At 39.5% G+C, this 20,713-nt stretch overlaps 1 protein-coding gene across 4 annotated transcripts in view; it reads left to right on the forward strand.

Moving 5' to 3' along the window:
* Positions 1 to 20,713, forward strand: part of EPHA3 (EPH receptor A3) — a 199,867-nt gene that overhangs the window by 146,276 nt on the left and 32,878 nt on the right. For 3 of the 4 annotated variants that reach the window (XM_077927226.1, XM_077927228.1, XM_077927227.1), the window contains 5 exons: positions 4,813 to 4,937; positions 8,493 to 8,655; positions 12,787 to 12,889; positions 13,358 to 13,425; positions 18,199 to 18,324. In XM_077927226.1, the coding sequence (XP_077783352.1) occupies positions 4,813 to 4,937; positions 8,493 to 8,655; positions 12,787 to 12,889; positions 13,358 to 13,425; positions 18,199 to 18,324 (585 nt within the window). The remainder of the gene's footprint in view (positions 1 to 4,812; positions 4,938 to 8,492; positions 8,656 to 12,786; positions 12,890 to 13,357; positions 13,426 to 18,198; positions 18,325 to 20,713) is intronic. The other variant, XM_028726778.2, reaches the window with a different exon arrangement.

Genomic DNA, 20,713 nt, shown 5'->3' on the forward strand with positions numbered 1-20,713 from the left:
ACTAAGCTAAAGGAAGATGCATGATATGTTTAGGGATTATTTTCTCTAGCAAATCAATTTTAGCAAGGTAAATCTAAAATTATTGTCAGGAGTTTAAGAAGCTTCATGCTCTTTATGTTTCGCATCTTAAACACTTACAAGAATGAGCTTTTTCACTCCCAGACTTGCTTTCATTGCCTCCAAAATCTATGTAACAGATAAAGAATATTTATTTATGTATCCTTTAACAGTTTGCTGCCACTTAGAGTTTCCCATGTTGAAACAATCAAGCCTTTGGCTTTTATATTCAGTGAAGGTTTTGCTGTTATTTCTTGAATACTGCTGGTGTATATGCTTTAATGTTTAACTGTTTATGGTTTTGGATTTAGTTATTATATACGGAATGATGTTATTGATCGACTGAGTAAATTTCGTACCAATATTCATGTCTGCTTAAGACTTTAGGCATCTCTTAAATATATATTTTTAAGCTGAAAGCCCTATGCAGTTGTTTAAAATATTTATTGAGTAGGGTTGGGAGAGAAATTCCATTCATGTATCATTTGAAGCCAAAACTATCAATTTATACTTTTGCAAAAATAATAATAATAAATAAATTGTGAACTGCAACGCAGGTGACCTTTGAAATTGGCACTTGTCCGAATTCTGCTATGTAGTTCATGAACCAGTCTTTACAAAATTGCATCTGTTCGGGAAAAGTGTCCATAAAAATGAATATACTGATGGAAATAATGAAAAAATGCATTACATTAGGGAAAATTGCTTTCAAAAATGTGCACATTAATAAAAACTACATATAAAAATGTGTTTATTATGGGAAATTTGCACTAAAATGCTGATAGATTTTTAAGATAATAATAATAATAATAATAATAATAATAATAATCACACAGTGCAACAAAATATGGAGAACTGAATTGAAGACTGGAAAAATGAGAAACTGAGAGAACAAAATCCCTATCCTTGATTAGCCAACCATTTTAATGACTGCTTCAAATTTTGTTTTTGTTTATATTTTGCTAGAGGGCAGTATATAAATACTTATATGTATAAACAGCAAGTGAATCTCCTATACTTCAGTACCCATAACAGATATGCAGAGTTATCAGATCTTGAAATTAAAATTTCTGGTGCTTGGATAGTGTGGGAGGCAACTCAGTAGCAGAATTTAGTGGTTCCTGGTGGGTCCTGGGAAAGATCTGAGTGTATAAAGTATCGGGTCACACAAATAGTTCTGCTATTGCAGAGGTGGAGTCTGATTAATAAAAGTCAGCATGTTTACTCTAATAAAGATTTCACTTTTCCATTCACATGGTGTGGTATATATCAACTATGTGCAACGTTGTTGTGGCTTCAGTAACTGGAGGAGCTGTTTGGGGGGGGGGGTCAGAAACAGCTATATTTCTGAAAAATTCACAATCAACTCACTAACATTATTTGTGACTCATAGAGAGAAGTATATAAGTAAACTGTAAAAAGTGATTACAACAATTTGGGAGCAATCACTGTCATCAGGATTGTTAGCCTTGTCTCATCAACACTATATTGATTGACTTTATAGTATTATTAGTGGTGGTGGGAAATCATAACTTTTAACGATTTGTTAATTACTCATAAATATGGATGGCACTTATCTTAGCATAAGCTTGTTATGCTTGGAAAATGCAAACTAAAATGTTAAAGGGTACAAATTAGAAGAATGTAAAGATGAACTAGTAGGAAGTTATGCATGACATAGGTCTCTGCATTTCAAAACAGCCTGACTATTATTATATCTATTTTTTAACAGCAGCCTGTACTTCTGATTGTGCAATTACTAGTGAGTAGATGTTATAATCCAGATCCATTTGTGTTGCTTAATGCTTGTCAGTTATTATAATCCTTGTATTCCGAGCTATGCACGAAATTCTTGGACCAGTCCTTGCTGGTCTTGCCACAGTTGAGTTGTAAACGTGGTCCTTTTTCAGTCATAGGGACTGTTACTGAAAGATCAGCAAGGAAGGCTTCAGTTATGTGAAGTTGCTTCTCCTAGGTGCATGGTTCCCCTTGGGGACATAGAGGCCAGTAAGACCTCTCACGAAATTTAGTAGTTGTATATGGGAAGCTGGAACTGCTTGCATAATGCTGAACTTCTACTGATGTGTGTGTGTGTGTGTGTGTGTGCATGTGTGCGTGCATGTTCTGTTGTGTTTGTCGGAAGTGCCCAGATTAAGAGCAGCTTTATCCATTCAGGCAACAACAGAGCTGCTGTCAAAATCCATTTCAAGCAATAGAAGCTGCTGCACCATATGTTCATCCTGCATCACTCCAGTAATGCCAGAGCACCTGAACCATGTAGGAGGAGCACATGCTGTGAGTGATGTTTGCTGGCAAAGTCCCTTTAAAAACACTGATGGAGTCCAGGGAGAAAATAAAGCCTAATAACTCTTTCCTGAGGAAAACAGAGCAGAACACAGAATATAATTTGAGGAGAAAGGAACAGAGGTTCAGGAATGCAAGGAGATATTCAACCAAATATTCAGGAGAGAACTCTCTCAGAAGTACATAGCCAATCACAGCACATGTTGCGTCAGCAAGCTTTCTACAACTTTGCCTGGTTGCTAAGCAACATCTGCACCACTTCTACCTTCTTGGTTAGCTGACTTACTGATGACATAATTCACCCTCAAGTTACAAACTAAATTATTTCTACTGTTGCACATCCAACAATGCTGTCATAGAAATGAGCTACAGTAGGGGCTCCTCCTATAGATATTCATTACCTTAGTGTGCACAAACAAGAACCTTCAGACCCCTGTGTCTTGTGACAGACATTCCAGCTGCATGAAAACATTTTTGGGCAGCAATTATGCCACTACTTATATGCATGAAGCTGAACTTAGTCTGGATGCACCCTCACATTTCCCTGGTTTAAATGAATCTAGAATCAGCTAGATTAATTCCAATCGCCTAATTAAGGGTTGACCATGTTTATGACTAAAACCTGTATTTGAAAATGATGGTGGTGATTTTATGATGATGAATTCCCAGAAAGCTGTAATTTGAAAAAAAATTCTACGGTTTTTGGGGGTCAATAAAATTATATGAGCCGAGCTAAGTTAGGGAAAAAGAAGTCTCAATGAAATCAATGGAGTAACTTTGTCATAACTTGAGTTCCACTTGATGTCTATGAGAACTTCATTCAAGTAACCTGGACTGTTTCTATCCCATTATGACTATTCAGTTGTATTATAAACAAAACAACTACCTTTTGTTTGAGCAGATATGGAATAAAATTCCAGGCCGATCTTCTAATAGCCAGTGTGGTGTAGTGGTTAAGAGCGGTAGTCTCGTAATCTGGGGAACCGGGTTCGCGTCTCCGCTCCTCCACATGCAGCTGCTGGGTGACCTTGGGCCAGTCACACTTCTTTGAAGTCTCTCAGCCCCACTCACCTCACAGAGTGTTTGTTGTGGGGGAGGAAGGGAAAGGAGATTGTTAGCCGCTTTGAGACTCCTTAAAGGGAGTGAAAGGCGGGATATCAAATCCAAACTCTTCTTCTTCTTAATAAATGTGAATATTTACCTTATCTGCTATTTTCAAATGAAAGCTAGCATGCATTTACTTCTTACATGTCATCTTCATCAGGTAATTTGTCTTCCATTTTTCTAGTGTCCTGCCATATTACCAGGATACCCAGCATGAACCATGGGCTCACTGAATGAGCTGTTTAAACATCTAGTAGAACATTTAATTTTATAGTTAAAGGTCACCAAGCTTTTGGGGCCAGTGGGCTTATTTACTATTTAAAGAAAGCGCCATGGATGCCAGTCACAAAATGGCTGCCATGAGGGCATGGCATACAAAAAAAAATGATGCTGATGGTCAGGGGTGGGAATATCACAAAGTGGCTGTTATGGGGTGTGGCATGACACAAAATGGCTGCTATTAGGACATAGCATAATGACTTCAATGTAGAAGAGACTGACCCAGTGCTAACAGAATATTAGTGGAATTGCAAAAAGTATGTTATGTATTCTTGATTTGTGAAGGGATATTTATTGGGACCCTTCTCTGGTACGACAGCCTCTGGGTGTCACATTTGTGATCCCTCTCCTGATGGGACCATATGAAGGAGAGTACTTGAATATGAACAATAAAATGTTTCACCACATTGCATTTTGGTACTTGTGTTTCTTCATTATGTCAGCAAAATTACCTGTGCCTTGATAAATGAATTGTGCTTTAGTGGTGTCTTTTTTAAAAAAGCTATATGTTTGCTTAAGCCCTGTAGAAAATTGTTAAGGATGTGGGAGAAATTTGAAGTGGACTGGGATAGGGGAACCACAGAGAATGTCACAGAAAAGTGTATGTTCAACAGTACACTGATTATTATTATTAGCATTGGACCTCTTGGGACTCCTTGCCCATAATGTACTCCAGTCCTGTCATATGCCTGGAATATGAAAAAATTTATCAATGAGCTGCAGAATCTGGTACTAATAACACCGCAACATCATAATAAATAGGCTGAGCACTTTCTTTTGCTTCACTTTTTAATATATCAAATGTATTTCATTGCTTACATTATAGTAGCAGATTAGAAACATCTGCTCATTTGCCACCAGTCTTCTAGCAATAGAAAGCCTAACTCGTTTTCCTTCAGGCTATCCTGCTTCAAGGCTTGGGTAAGAAGTCTATAATCCAGCTGTTGAGTGTTGATACGGATCCAGGTTTATACTCAGGAGCCCTTCAAATGGAAACACCACCTCCTTGCCAAGGATTAGAACAGTGATAAACTCCATTTGCTTTCTTTTTCTTCTTCTCCACTCTAGCTCCATCCCCTATTACAATAATTAGAAAAGACCGGACATCCAGGAACAGTGTCTCTCTCTCTTGGCAAGAGCCTGAACATCCTAATGGGATCATCTTGGACTATGAAGTCAAGTACTACGAAAAGGTGGGAAAGCACAGCAAAGATGGCGGGGGGTGGGCTTGGCCCCTTCAGTTGGGTTATGGGAAGAGTAAGATAAGAAACCGAAAAGAAGTTGAAAGCTGTGTAAAAATGCTCTTTCGCATTCATATCCAAATTCTTCAAAATAAGCTTAGCTGTCCAAAACATGAACAAAAATACAGAACAACATTTACATTCTGTTGGGTGTATCATATTAATGTTAATGCTTGCAGTGGCTGCATTTAATATTAGATCGGATTATTATTTAATTATTATTTTGTATAAATGCATAGACTACATCAGTTTAAGAAGGTTACATAGGCATCTCAACTGTCCTTTAAAATTCCACTTACACAGTACGTTCAAGAAATGGAATTCTTGTTTGTTTTATACACTTATGCAAATTCAATTATTTTACATTGATATCACAAGTTTCAATATTTTTCCAAAAAGATATCATATTACTCAACTTAGCAATTAACTTTCCAGGTAAAGTCATGTAAGCAGTAATTTCTAAGACCTGTTTAGATACTATAATTGTCCATGTTCCAGGATACAGAAAAAGACAAGTTTCTTAGAAGGAGTTTTAACCTTTTCTATTGGGGAAGGGAGGGGATGTTAATTCATTTTCCATATATCAGCTCTTCCTCACCATTCCCCCCCCCAAAAAAAAAACAAAACCTGCAAGTTAGAAATGAAAACCAGGAATAAAAAGCAAAACCACGGAATTTAGTATGGAAAAAATAAAATTAGTGAATTATTGTCCCCTCTATGTTTGGCATACTTTATCATCCGTTCTACTTTCCCTTCATTTATTTACCCAGTGAAATTTATTTATTAATTTACTACTTTTGTTAGGATGCCCCATGACAAATAAATAGAAAACAGCAATAATATATAACACACCATAAAGCCGGCAACAGAGGATAACATCAATAAAGCAGACTCACAACTGCATCAAGAATTTCACAGATCACAGATCACAGTGTGGTCTCCAAGTGAGCTTCTCGGAGAAGCACATTCCATAACTCAGATGTGACCACAGAAAAGGTCCCTACCCTAGTAGTTACCCATCACATTTTAATTAGCAGGGCACCAGGAGAAAGGCCTGAGGTGTATTTAGGAGTATAATTGTGTGCCAAGGGGTGCAGCATGACATAAAGGTAAAGGTCCAGTCGTGGCCGACTCTGGGGTTGCGGCGCTCATCTCGCTTTACTGGCTGAGGGAGCTGGCGTACAGCTGGTTCATGTGGCCAGCATGGCTAAGCCGCTTTTGGCAAACCAGAGCAGCGCACGGAAACACCATTTACCTTCCCACCGGAGCAGTACCTATTTATCTATTTGCACTTTGATGTGCTTTTGAACTGCTAGGTTGGCAGGAGCAGGGACCAAACAAAGGGAGCTCACCCCGTCGCGGGGATTTGAACCACCAACCTTCTGATTGGCAAGTCCTAGGCTCTGTGGTTTAACCCACAGCGCCACCCGCGTCCCTGCAGCATGACACACAAGCATACAAAACAGCAATTATGTAATCCAGAGTGGCTTTTCCAAAAAATGTTGCCTCCAAATGTTTTTGGATTCTGGCTCCCATCTGTCCCAGCCAGCAAGGTCAGTGATGATGGTAGTTGTAGTCTAACAACATATGAAGAGTGTGAGATTGGAATGGCGCCTCTTAGACTTTTACGGAGTGCCACTGAGGAATATCTGTATATTAACAGTAATTCCCCATTTAAAATTTAACTATTTTATTTGGCTCTTGCCTTAAGTTGGGCATTGGATCTAACAACATTTGAAAAGCCACAAGTTCCCCATCCTGAATTAACTAGAACATTTTTGTTGCATGAGATGCATTAATGGCAGAATTTCTCGCTATGAAATATAGAATTGACTATCCTCTGAGAAATATTCTCTGGTAGATTACTTTATTGGTAATGTGTTGGTTTTGTGATCCATCCAGTTCTGCTTTGTGGGGAAAATGGGCAGTAATGCTTAGAAGGGGGAAAAACCGACCTTTTTCAAAGAAATCACTGACATTTTGGGTTTTTAATCAGAGGGATTCATTCTTTTATTAAAACAAAAAAGAATGTTAATGATAAAATACAGCATTTTCTGAATTTCTGTTTCTCTTCTGTGAAAAAATAAACCTAGAGGCTGTTGTACAGTGGAAATCTGATTATCATTAACACAAAACAGAAATTACCATATTATTAAAGATACATTGCCATTCATCTCATCATATATATTTTTAAAAAAACCTTGCCAAGCAACTTAACAATGCAATCCTATATTGTCCACTCAGAAATAATTCTCACTGATTTCAGTGGCGCTTACTCTCAGTTGAGTGGGTATAGGATGCAGATTTATTTTTATAATAAGAAATGTGACCTTTCCATAACCACAAAATCTCCTCTTTTGCATATTTATTAAAAAGAAGGAAGTACCCTGACTATGCAAACATAGCCTCAGAAATTCCACTTAAGCAGCCATTCAGATTCATAAAATGATGACATTTATACTGGCAAACCTATTCCTTTTGGGCTATTAAAATAGTTACCTAGGCGGCAATCTTGGACACACTTGCTAGGAAGGGAGTTCCATTCAATTCAGTGGGGCTTATTTCTAAGTAAACATGTTTGGGTTTGGTTGTCTGCGACATAGCGATGAATGCAAATTAAGGGGCACTATTCAATGCATAGCAAGCTCTGTTTCCTTTCCCCCTCCACCATCTATGTGCAGGCACTGCTCACTTTGTTGCAGGTTATTCATACTCTGAAGCTTGAGTAACTTGCACTGAGCAGAGTGGTGCTTGGATGTGGATATGGGAGCTGTGCAGATAATGTTTTCTGCTCCCGAATGACGTTTTGCACTTACAGAGGAGAGGAAAGAAAGACTCTGTTAAGCTACCCTATGGGAATTCCCCACTTTAGATTGTGCCCTCTGTTTTATCTTGCAACCTCTTTAAATCACAAAAAGTAGTCTATAAATATGCTTATTTATGTATTTTATATTTCTACATTTGCAAAATATGTTCTATTAATCCAATGTTTCTTGAATCTATTATTTTTATTAGTCTGAAAGGGGAGGGTTTGCATAAGGGCATCTTCTGGATGTCTTGCCGTGTTAAAGGGCCTTGATTTCAATCGGATGCCTGTGTCAAGCTGGTAAAAAAAAAAAAAAGGCTTGAAAGGGGAAGAAAGAAAGGCAAAACACTTTCACACATGATTAATCAGCCTAAAATCATAACGCACTGTGACTCTATTTTTGATCTGCAATAATAGACCGTTAGTAATCATAAGTCCACTAAAATATTGGCTGGGGGTAGTGCAATTTCACCCATTTTTCCAAATTACACCAAGAAGGACAAAGGGTTGTGGGGGGGTCAAGACATTTCTGCACCCTCCGATCTGTTTCATCATTCTGGTGCAGGAAGATAACACACATGTGAATCCAATTAACTCTCCCTCTAAATGCTGTTTACACAACCAGCATAAGGTGGGAGAAAACATCAATATGCCACCCTATCTTGGGTTTTAATGTGGTCATTTCTTTTTTTTTTCTGAAGCAGGAGCAAGAGACAAGTTACACCATTCTAAGAGCAAGAAGCACCAATGTTACCATCAGTGGCCTCAAACCAGACACCACTTATGTTTTCCAAATCAGAGCTCGGACGGCTGCAGGATATGGAACCAACAGCCGCAAGTTTGAGTTTGAAACCAGCCCGGATTGTATGTATTTGTAAAAAAATGGATTTTGTCTGTTTTCCTGCACAAAATTATATGGCTGGCTAGCTTTATTCCCTCTCTAGTTCAGCAAATGTGATTCTATATTTATGATCTGCCTTTCCGGCTAACATGCCTATAAATTTTTATATTTTGTCATTATTTTAAAACATGCTATGAGAAATATACTATAAAATAATGCAGGTGGTATTCCTACTTTCTCCTGCCATATCTTATTTATGTTGCCAGAATTAAAAGAATCCTGTGCTAGGCAGCAGCTCCTGCCGGGAAAGAAATTTAAAAGTTCCACAGTGTCATAATATTCTGACATTGTTGTTTAAACTTATGGACTCCTAAACTTCTGAACTCCAAAAGAACTGCAGTCACTTCAAACCACTACCACCCCACTGACTTCCAAGTACATAGAGTTGTGCTTTCATTAACTTAACTTCAGGCAAGCTTCCCTTTCCCCCCCTGTAGGTGGGTGTTGGTTGGTTAGGAAGGGAATCGTAACTTTTCATGCAAAGGACAGTCAAAGCAAAGGGTGATGCCAGTGAATTGCCATTTTGTATTATATTGCTTGGCTTTCTTCTATACTAAGCCCCAATGCATTGCTTTTCTGAAAGTGGCATTAAAATCAGGGCCAGAACTCTCTTCCAGCACCTCTCAGGTAGGTGCCATTGCCATTGTAAGAGAATGAGAGAGACATTCAAGGTGAATTCTGGCACCTCTTTTTCTAGAAAAATAGCACTGATTCAAATAAATGTTTCACATGGGACTTAATAAAGTGCTATATTATCTGCTAATACATGTCCCTATGGACTCTGGAAAGGAATAGAAAGTGACACAAGGGACTACAGGTTGGAACCTGTCCTCTCCTCTTCCATTAGCAAAGGCCTTCAGCTAGAAGACTCCAAATGGGAAGACTCCATAGGTACATGGAATGACACAATTTGATGCAACCTACAATAAACTAACAGGGGACATGGGTGGCGCTGTGGTCTAAATCACTGAGCCTGGGGCTTGCCAGTTGAAAGGTCAGCAGTTCGAATCCCTGCAACGGGGTGAGCTCCCGTTGCTCGGTCCCAGCTCCTGCCAACCTAGCAGTTCAAAAGCACATCAAAGTGCAAGTAGATAAATAGGTACCACTCCGGCGGGAAGTAAACAGTGTTTCCGTGTGCTGCTCTGGTTTCACTAGAAGTGGCTTAGTCATGCTGGCCACATGACCCGGAAAAACTGTCTGTGGACAAATGTCGGCTCCCTCGGCCAGTAAAGCGAGATGAGTGCCGCAACCCCAGAGTCGTTCACGACAGGACATAACTATCAGGGGTCCTTTACCTTTACCTTTTTACAATAAACTAAACTTTTCATGAAACAATGAGTTTATGAAACTCATTACAGTGGTACCTCAGGTTACAAACACCTCGGGTTACAAACACTTCAGGTTACAAACTCCACTAACCCAGAAGTAGTACCCCAGGATGAGAACAGAAATCGTGTGGTGGCTGCGCGGCGGCAGCAGGAGGCCCCATTAGCTAAAGTGGTACATCAGGTTAAGAACAGTTTGGGGTTAAGAACAGACCTCCGGTACGAATTAGGTTCGTAAGCCGAGGTACCACTGTACAACATACCATGGTCATTATTAGTCCTTGGTACCTTTGAGATAGGTTCTGGAATTATCACATTGTTATCTTAAATTCACTACTGCAGTTGATGGAGTGACAAATACATGCAAGAACCCCCACAAAATAGCCATTTTCTGGGAAAGTCCTGCGTTCCAAAACTTTGGGCAGAGACATTACTTAACCAGAATATGTACAGTACCCTTGCTTACACTAAACATCAACAATGTCATGCTGTTGGCTTGTAGGCTTCCCATGGGCATCTTGTTGACCATTCTGAGGACAAAATGCTGTACTAGTTAGGCCTTTGGTCTGATCTTGCAGATCTCTTCATAAAAAAGCAACAACAACCAAAGCCAACTCAAGTCATCAGACCATTTAAAATGTACACAATGTAATTCTATATTTTAAAACACAAATGCTTATCTTTTGACTCCCCTAATTAACCACTGGGTCTGAGAATCACCTCCCTTGATAGCATTTATGAAAATATTTGAGTGAGTTAATATTCAACATGTCCATCTCAATTACAGTGTGCACTACCAGTCAGCAATAATATCACCATCTAGTAGTTGGTCCTGATTAATTTGTCAGACATCGGAGATTGGAGGAAGGTGGGAGGAATTCCAAAGTTATAGCATAACACAGATTATACCACAGATACAGTGGCAGTAACTTTTCTGACAGACTTCTCATAAGGCCTGAGTGTCTGGAGTGTTTGGAGAGTATAAGGTCTCAAAAATAAATAGAGAAAATTTAGCAGCAAGCCAAGCAATCTTGTTTGAATTTTTGAGATTTGTGAGCTTTTGAAATTCCAGCTCTTTCTGGAAAGTAGCTGAGCTCCCGATTTTAGCAAACTAATGACTTATTATGATGACCTTCAGTCTATGGAATAAATTGTATGATGCATAGAGAATATAAAACCATTTAGGGTATGATATATGGGAATAGATGGCAAAGAAATATGTTTTTGTGTTGTCTTAACTTGAACCAAGATGCATGTGGATGCCTCTGGCAAATGCACAGAATGTAGGAGATAAAAAGCTTTGCAGAACAGATGGAAGACTTTTTGTTTCTTATTATCATGATACTATTTTGGTGGATGGGACGCGGGTGGCGCTGTGGGTAAAACCTCAGTGCCTAGGACTTGCTGATCGCATGGTCGGCGGTTTGAATCCCCACGGCGGGGTGAGCTCCTGTCTTTCGGTCCCAGCTCCTGCCCACCTAGCAGTTCGAAAGCACCCCTCAGTGCAAGTAGATAAATAGGTACCGCTTTATAGCGGGAAGGTAAACGGCGTTTCCGTGCGCTGCGCTGGTGCTGGCTCGCCAGAGCAGCTTCGTCACGCTGGCCACGTGGCCCGGAAGTGTCTTCGGACAGCGCTGGCTCCCGGCCTCTTAAGTGAGATGAGCGCACAACCCTAGAGTCGGACACGACTGGCCCGTACGGGCAGGGGTACCTTTACCTTTACCTTATTTTGGTGGATATTCGAATTGGTTACTTAAAAATCATGACTTGGATTTCAATATTCTTATTATGTTTTAAGTACTTTTTTGCATAGCATTTGAAACTTTGGACTTGATCCATTGACTTTAAAACAAGCATTTTTAAAGACCAAGTTCATTGATACATTAGCTCTTAAGTGCAGTGTGTTATTTTACAAAACTTCACAGTTTTGTTTATTTATTTATTAAATTTGTGTAAAAAGCAAACAGCAAAAACCCATATTTAAGGACACGAATACAAAGCTAATGTATGGTCTAGTTTGGCCCTTTAGAGATTATTGTGATGGAGAGTTGGAATGAGACCTGAAGGAGTAGCTGATGTCCATTTTCCATTCATATTAGGAGCTCAGTTTAAACAGAGCTGATTTAAGCCTCTTGTGTAAAAAATACATTTCAAGCTACATACTTTACTAAGGAAAATTGCACATAAAATGTTCAGCGGTTCGATCTATCATGCTTGACTTGTATACTCAAAAAAGATCCTACTTTAATTATATAATTTTATAAATCATCCTTAAAATCATCATTATCAGTGGCATGGATCCAAAAGTGTCTTGAGCAAGCAGAAATGTGCTTCTGCTTGTAGAAAGACGACTTCTTCAATTCTGCTGATTCTCCCATCTCAATCCTACACAGTTCCAGAGAGTTCTTCACTCCTCAAAATAAGGTTTTTTTTAGGCTGAAGGAGACTACCATAGAGAGGAAGGGCTGAAAAAGCCATGCTGTGTGTGTGGAGTCATGCTAGCACTTCTCTGGCTCCAACCTGATATATGTTTACTTTGCTTAGCCTTTGCAACTTGTTCATAGACCCATAAGGGTTTTTCTTGTCTTTTCAAATTGGTAAAGAGTAAATAGATATTTAGCTTAGAAATTGGGCTGCAAGTCATTTCTAAGCAATGCTGTAATGATTTCACTTATCTGCTACCTGCATTTGTCGGTGGTGATATATTTAATGATCCGAGGGTTTTTAAACTAAAAGAAAACCTCACGTTTATTTCCTTGTAACTTCCAGCTTTCTCAATCTCCAGCGAGAACAGCCAGGTTGTAATGATTGCTGTTTCGGCTGCAGTCGCAATTATTCTGCTCACCATTGTGGTTTACATCTTGATCGGGAGGTTAGTTCATCATTTCTTTTACACATTTATTTCCATCCCTTCAGTGCTGCATTGGAATGATAAGCGCTGTCAAGGAGACACCCTCCTGAACAAGAATCACCAGGATTCATCCGGAAAGCCACCCCCCCACCCCCGGTTTGTTGACCAGGAAGTCACAGCAGAGTTATAAGCCTTAATGAGGCTGCAAACAATAGCAGGCTCAGGCACTACAGAACTTGTTAAAAATAGCTATAAACACATTCTCAAGCAATTGTAAAACTAAACTGGAGGGGTCAAAAATCAACAGATTGTCTCATTAGCCAATTTCCTCAAATTCCCTCAGAACGTATCTATGCTCTGTAGGATACAGAGAATGTAAACAGTACTAAAGTTCTTAATAGGAACTTAACTGTTGTGTTCTGTTTTTTATATTCAAGCAGCGTATAAAAAGTTGGTTTTCTTATGTTTTTTGCCTTTTATTGCTTGTAGATTCTGCGGGCATAGTAAATCGAAACATGGAATTGATGAGAAGAGGCTGTATTTTGGGAATGGACATTGTAAGTTTTTTTTGTCGTCTCCACCCGCCCCCCCCAGTACATTATGCCATTTATTGCATTCAGCAAAATTCTATGTGCTCATATGATACAGATGCAACTTTGTCTCCTTTATTTCTCTTTCCCTTTGTTCATGCGCATGCACACACAGTGTCTCACAATGCAAATAATACAAGTTTTTTTTAGTGCAATTCTATATGTCCTTCCTCAGAAGTAAGTTTCACTGTGTCCTCTCTTCCTAATGAGAAATCCCAGAAAAGAAATGTGTCTGTGATAGGTGGTTTCTTTTCATATATGCAAGCAGAGCACATTACAAACAAATCAATGTTCCTGCAGGATAGAGCAAAATCCTGAACTCTAAGAGGCTTCAAAGGTAGCCTAGTCTACCTGTCTTATTCTCTCTAAATTTAAATGGCAAGCTGGCCTGCAAATGTGTTTTTCCCTGCTCCATCCCATGATGGGTGTAAAATTCATTATGTTGGAATAATCAAGGAACACTGAGGTGCTTTCTCAAATCCATTATCCTGGTGTAGGATGCTGTAGTTTTGTATCTCTCCTGTTAGTGTTAGACTACAACTCCCATCAGCCTCAGCCAGCATGGCCAGTGGTCAGGGATAATAGGAGTAGTTGTCAAACAGCATCTAGAGCGACACAGGCTCCTGACCCTTGGGTTGATGAAGCCATAGTGATTGGCACATTCATGCTGAACAAAGGTGCCAAATTCATAATAGCAGTGTAGTATAAATCTGTGCCCCCTTATTGTGCAACTAGAAATGCCTCCCTCTGTGTAAAGTGCTCAAGATACACATTTTTGCATTCAGTTTTGCCTATTTATCAAGGTATTTTTGTACCACTCTTCTCTACAGCAGCCACATGGTGGTGTGCAACAAAATAAAAGACAACAAAACAGAATACATAATAAAATCACTAAATCCATTCGACCTAAAATACCTATATAAGCATCTGTCTATATAAGCATCAGCGTCATACTTAAAACTGACTTCACCTACCACACCTGTCCACCTCTGAAAGCCTGATGAAAGAGGTACAGCTTCAACAAATGCATAGCCCAAGTAAGACACATCTCAGAGTGGAGATTGTAGCCACAGAGCCATCACTAAAAAGGCTTCCTACAGGGCCCCACACTTTTCATCTCATTCAGAGCAGGAACTACCAAAAGAGCCTCACCTGCTGATCGTAATGAATGATCAAGTTGAAATGGAGAAAGCATCTCCTCGGGTGATTTACACAGTTTTGCAAGCAATTTCCCCCAATTTAGTGCCTTTGTTCATGTTCTTTTCATTAATAGATGCTTTTTTGTGTACACTTTCCCTGCAAATTTTGTGTGCTTTTGGGGTTGCAGAACTGCATTGCAAAATTTGTGCAAATTTCAAATGGTAGCTGCGTTTCAGTTCCTGTATTGTTTCAAGAAGTGCAAATTAGGGAGGGTTGCATGGAAATGTGAACAGAAGCAAAGTTCTGCCTCATCCCAGCTTGGGATCACTTGGAATTTGGGTGAAATGCTTGGAAGGGCCCAATTCATTTTTGGATCAAGGAATGGTAGACTTCTTGTTTTCTTTTTTCTTCACATAGTTGAATCCCTATTTATTAGATGCAGATATTTTATTTACAATTTAAGTCAGAGTCAGTATTGCCAGTTTCTTTTATGCAGTTTGCATATGGTTGCAGAAATTAAAACCTCTGGCTAATTACAACTGTGTTGGAGCAATTGAATGTCAAATTGTTTTTCTCTAGAGCCTTTCCCCTCAGGAGCAAGTTGGTACTTTATTGCCAACATGCAAGCTGTGATATCCAGCTACTTAAGGCTGCACAATTACAGTTAACACACTGGGCTTCAGCTCCCCATTTAGTAATATGTGGCCCACAGCATTTTAATTAGATTATAAAACAGAAACAACCATTAAAAAAGTGTCATGGACAAGTAACAGGTCAAAAGTTGCTCTCTCCATTCTCGTTCAGTGGAATGTCACAACCACTTTTTCTAAATGAGTCACAGTAGTTAAAATTCCTGTGGATTCAACCACTTCAGTTATTGTGCTTTGGCGTTCCAAGCCATGTTCATGCTGCAATATGAAGGGAAAGTCTAAATATTGTTGGTTCTCTGACAATCCATCCTAGAGAGAGAGAGAGAGAGAGAGCTGTAGATTGTTGGGGGAGGGTTGCTATCAGTATATTTATCAAACTGGGTCTGGAAAACTATTTTGCCCTGATGTCAGATGTGTAGTGTGTAGATTGGACTATTAAATGATGATATGAAAATATTCAGAGGCAGTCCTCTGTATTGTTTCTGAACATATTCCTGGGCAAACTTTGGTCATTCAAAACAGGTCTCACAACCAAACACTGGTGAGCCCTGCTTCAAATTAAATCTTCGGCTTCCTTACAGGGGGAGGCATATTTTGAAAATGTTTATGAGAAGGTGACTGTACCCAGATATATTAATTCTGGCAAGCTTCAGTGCTTCAATTGTATACCCCATAGCTATTTACAATGTTCTATTAGTGGCATTTTGTTGAATATACAGAACTACTACTGGGCACTCCCCCCTCCCAAAAGCTAAGCATTCATCCGAACCCCCAGTTGCTACTGGGGAAATATAAACCCAGTCACTCTTCTGGAGTCTGTTGGAGGCAAATACCGGAATGAAAATTCTCCTGGGTTCGTTTCAATAGGATAAAACAACTTCTGTGGCTATAATAAACTTTCTGCACTTCAGCCCATAGCAGATGGTTTATTTCAGCCACTTGCTTGTGAATTGCCTACGAAAAAGCCTCACCCATGAAGTGTTCCCTGTGGCCTTATTTCAAATCCTGTAATACCACTTCAAAGGACCAGAAATGCATTTGACCTTCTCAGATCATCCCGGTTTGCCCATGTCTGGCCAAGCACTTTCTACTCCTTTGCTACCTGTAAGACAACTCATGCTGGTAAAAAATAAAATAAAATGGAAATGATGCCACTGGCACAGAAGGAGCTGTAAAGTCCTGCAGCTTAACGCGAGTACATGTGTTTATTATCTACTTCTCATGACAGAATCAACATTATATGGACTGCTCTTTAGTAATTGGTGCGAAGGAATTATTCTCCCTGCAATCTCCAGTCACCTGATAACACAAACCCTCAGGGCTCAGCATTAAAAAAAAAAAAAAAAATCAGGAACAGAAGTCCCCACTGCTCAGAGGTTTTTAAATTGCTGGATTTCTTTTTATTAGGGACAGGAGGGAGTCTGTAATATGCAGGCAGTATGGATGGCAGGGAACATTTACGAGACCTTTAACCTGTGGCAATATGCTGCCAGTAGGGGGGTGAGTGTGTGTGTTTTAATTGCTGCTGTTGTTCAGGAAGTTTTATTGTGAGCGATAGTTTTACCAACCACGGTCTTGTACGAAACAATTTCAGCATGTCGTATTGGGCAAAACACAGCTTCACTGTTCTTCATGTGATGCTTAAATTGTGTTGGAGGCAGTTAACGCTGGAGCTTAAAGAGGGAAGCTTTCAAGATTTGATTACGCTCTTGCAGCAATTGTGTTGGTAGGTGAAGTGAAAGCAGAAGAAAAGAACCCTGCTGAACCAGACCAAAGATCAGTCCAGTCCAGCAACTTCTTTCCAACAGTGGCCAACTAGGTGCTACTCGTCACAATGGCTATATAACTACCTCTGGGGTCAGAAGTGCCATGCCTCTGAATACTCGTCATTAGGAAACACCAGGGATGTTATTTCACTCATGTTTTGCTTGTGGACATCCCAGAGGTATCTAGTTGGCCTGAAGGAAAGAGGGTGCTGGACTAGATTGAGATTTGCAGGACTCTTTTTATGTACCTATATGCTTTCAGGAAGTGACAAGAATCGTATGAATGCCTTATCCTGTTCTTCATCCCTTAGCAATTTATACTCAGTGGTACATTACTTCTGAACCTGGATGTTCCATTCATCCACCATGCTTAATACCTTCTGTTAAATCATTCCTCTACAAATTTATCTGATATCCCTTAAAAGTCACCTTTTATAAAATGTTATTACCACATCTTATGATAATGAATTGCATAGATTTTATGCATTGCATGGAAGAAGTGCTATTTGGTCCGTCATGAATCTACTGACAAGCAATGTCAATGGTTGGTGCTGATTTCTAGTACAGTGGTACCTCAGTTTAAGAACAGCCCTGTTTACGAACTATTCGGTTTACGAACTCTGCAAAACCGGAAGTAGTGTCCCGTTTTGCGAACTTCACCTCTGTCTAAGAATGGAAGCCGAATGGTGGAAGGGGACCAGTGGTGGGAGGCCTCATTAGGGAAAGTGTGCCTCAGTTTAAGAACGGTTTCAGTTCAAGAACAGACTTCCAGAATGGATTAAGTTTGTTAACCAAGGTACCACTGTATAAGGAGAAGAAAAAGCCGTACTGATTTCCTTTACTTCTGTTATATAGCTTCTTAGGGCCAAAGATCCATGATCAGATTTGCTGACATTTCTATTTTCAGTTAACAGCAGCTATACAAGTGGGGCGGGATTATTTGGAACACTAGGAGATCGGGAGGAAAATTAGCATGATTATTTCCCCCCCTGCAATTTGGCTGATACTTACATGGGGTGAGATGTACTACAATTGGCTCCTAAAATGTCAGTGGCCTAGGAATCTTGCACTTTTTGCTTTCATGATTACAGTGGATGCTTTGCAATACAAACGCATTAGGGGTTTTGTGTGTTGATTATTATTACTGAACATATACTTCTCTCTCTGAATTTCTTTTTAAACAGTAAAGCTCCCAGGCCTTAGAACTTATGTGGACCCACATACATATGAAGATCCCACTCAAGCTGTTCATGAATTTGCCAAGGAGCTAGATTCTGCTAGCATAGCCATCGACAAAGTTGTTGGGGCAGGTAAGGATTCTTACAGTGCCCTCTCTCGTGAGAATAACTGTGCCATTTCAGTCTGCCTAATGCAGCTGGACCATTCAGATGCAGGCAAGTTGGTGGATAAAACTTTCTGGGCAGATGCAAAGGAACTAATTATTTGAAGGTTTCTGCATTTGTATTCTGAATTTTTCACAACCGTCATGACTGACAGATCCAGCTGCTTCTTCTGCACTGAAAATGTTTATCAGCCTTTCTTTTGCCCTTTGTTCTTAATATTGCTGCCCGTAAAAGGTTTGATATTGAAGATTTGTTGGTCTACCAGAATCTGAACTAAAACCTCAGACTTTTATTTCATATAGGTTATCAAACAGTCATCAGACTGCAGTGACCTTTGTTCAGTGGATTGATTTTTGAACATCACCATTTGGAGTTACTCATTTAAGAGCAAACTGCTTCTTGACATATTATTAATCACCAGAGCTATAAAGATACCCCTGAATGCAAGCTTGTTGCAAATGCACCGGTTTCCACAAAACCAGTGTATGCAAGATCTTTGCACAGCAAGAGAGGTTTGTGAATTGTATCCAAATGCCTCAGTGCTTCAAACATGTAGCAATCAGAGACATTACTGAAGAATAAGTACAGTATGAAAGCATTCCAGAAGACTAGGAGTTGTTGCAAAAAACAGCAGTTATTTGCCTCTTAAAGGCTTTCAAATTTATTTTGGCAGAAAAGTGCTTTTGTATTTACTTACTTAATTCATTCATTTATTTTACCCATAGCCCTCACCTCTGTCCAAAGAACTTAGAGTGGCTTACATGTGGTTCCCAGACAGTATAATAGTAGCAGACCTGCTTAGCTTCAGCTGAAGAACTGAATCACACACCTCCAGGTGCATAGACTCACACGTATTTTGTGTGCATGTAGTTGCAGAAGGAGACAATCTGTCTTACAACATATAAGGTAGAGGAAGGCCTTACCACACATTACTCCGTGAGTTAAAGTGAACAATTGCCCTGACTGCAATGGTTCAGATAATCATTTTCCACCAAGAATACCTAAAGCTGAGCCGCCACCAACTCCTTGCCCCAAATGAGGCCGGAAACCAAAACTCTCAGGACACTGAAATGCAAAAGCAGTCAAAGGGATGGGAAGGCACTGATTCCCTGGCTTCCCAACAAAGAGCTTGCAGCATTGGGAATGTTGGTGGCAGTGCAGGTGCAGCCGCAGAGCTAACCCAAAATTTCTATTGTTGTGCTTGCACTAGTGACCACACTCCTCCTGTCTCCCTCTTGGTTCCTAGCAGTGACTCTGTGTTGGGAAGCCAGTAAGCAATGTCCACCCTATCAGTCACTACTACTGAAATGTTGAGCTGCTTCTGCTCTTGTGCTGCCATTTAAGCATACAGTTTATGACCTTTTGCCATAAACTGGCCTGAAACTGTAGAAGAGCATTGCTGTCAGATGCAAGAACTTGCAAGTGCATGAGCTCTTTATGTTTTGCAGTCCTCAATTGACTGACAGTCTTTCCCGAGTCAATATGAAAACTTAAGTTGATGCTGGTGAATTTAGGGATGGAGGAGAAATTTGATTCAGTTTGCATTTAAATGCAAATCTGTCAAATTCACATGCTCTGAAACATTATGAAAACTCAAATACAGGCATCCTTTGAAATTCACACATATGCTTGTTTTGTGATGCAGTTCTCCAACCAACTAGCTGTTAACAAAAATATGTATATTAGGAGAAAATGCACGTTAAAATGAATATATTAGTGAGAACAACATTTGAAAATTACTTGCAAAAATGTGTACATTAGTGTACACAAATGTGTTTATCAGGAAAGTTTCACAATAAAATGCGGAGGGGGGGGGTATTTTTTTAAACTGTAAATTGCTGCAGAAATGTGGAGAATGTGGAGTTTAAGATTGGAAAAATGAGAACCCAAGAGAAGAAAACTTCCATCTCTCCTGGTGAGGCTTTATTTGCTCAAGCCTGAGATCATAGGCATTCCCACAGTTAGAGGCAAACTCTAAACTCAAATAACTACACCAAATCAACAGTGAGCCACTAAAGTAGCACACAGACCTAGGAAGGAAGAACAAACAAACAGTACAGAAAAATGGAGTTAACTCTTTAGTTTACATTTCTGTAATATCCTGAAAGAATAAATAATTGTCAAAAAAAGGCTTACCATGAAAGATGTGTACGGGTTTTTTTTGTATTTTAAAACAGCTAACAGGAAATCAATGTACTCTGTTAAATATTATGGGAGGGGGAGAGAGAAAAGTCAAATCATGTTACAGAATTATGGTGATTTATTTATTTTTTCATTTTGCCCCACAAGAGTGCAGTGTTCTCCATCCTGTTAAATCCAGGCTAGCAGTGGCATATGTGTTATGGCCATGGTTGTT

Source organism: Podarcis muralis, chromosome 4 (genome assembly GCF_964188315.1).
Source record: "Podarcis muralis chromosome 4, rPodMur119.hap1.1, whole genome shotgun sequence".
Lineage (NCBI taxonomy): Eukaryota > Metazoa > Chordata > Lepidosauria > Squamata > Lacertidae > Podarcis > Podarcis muralis.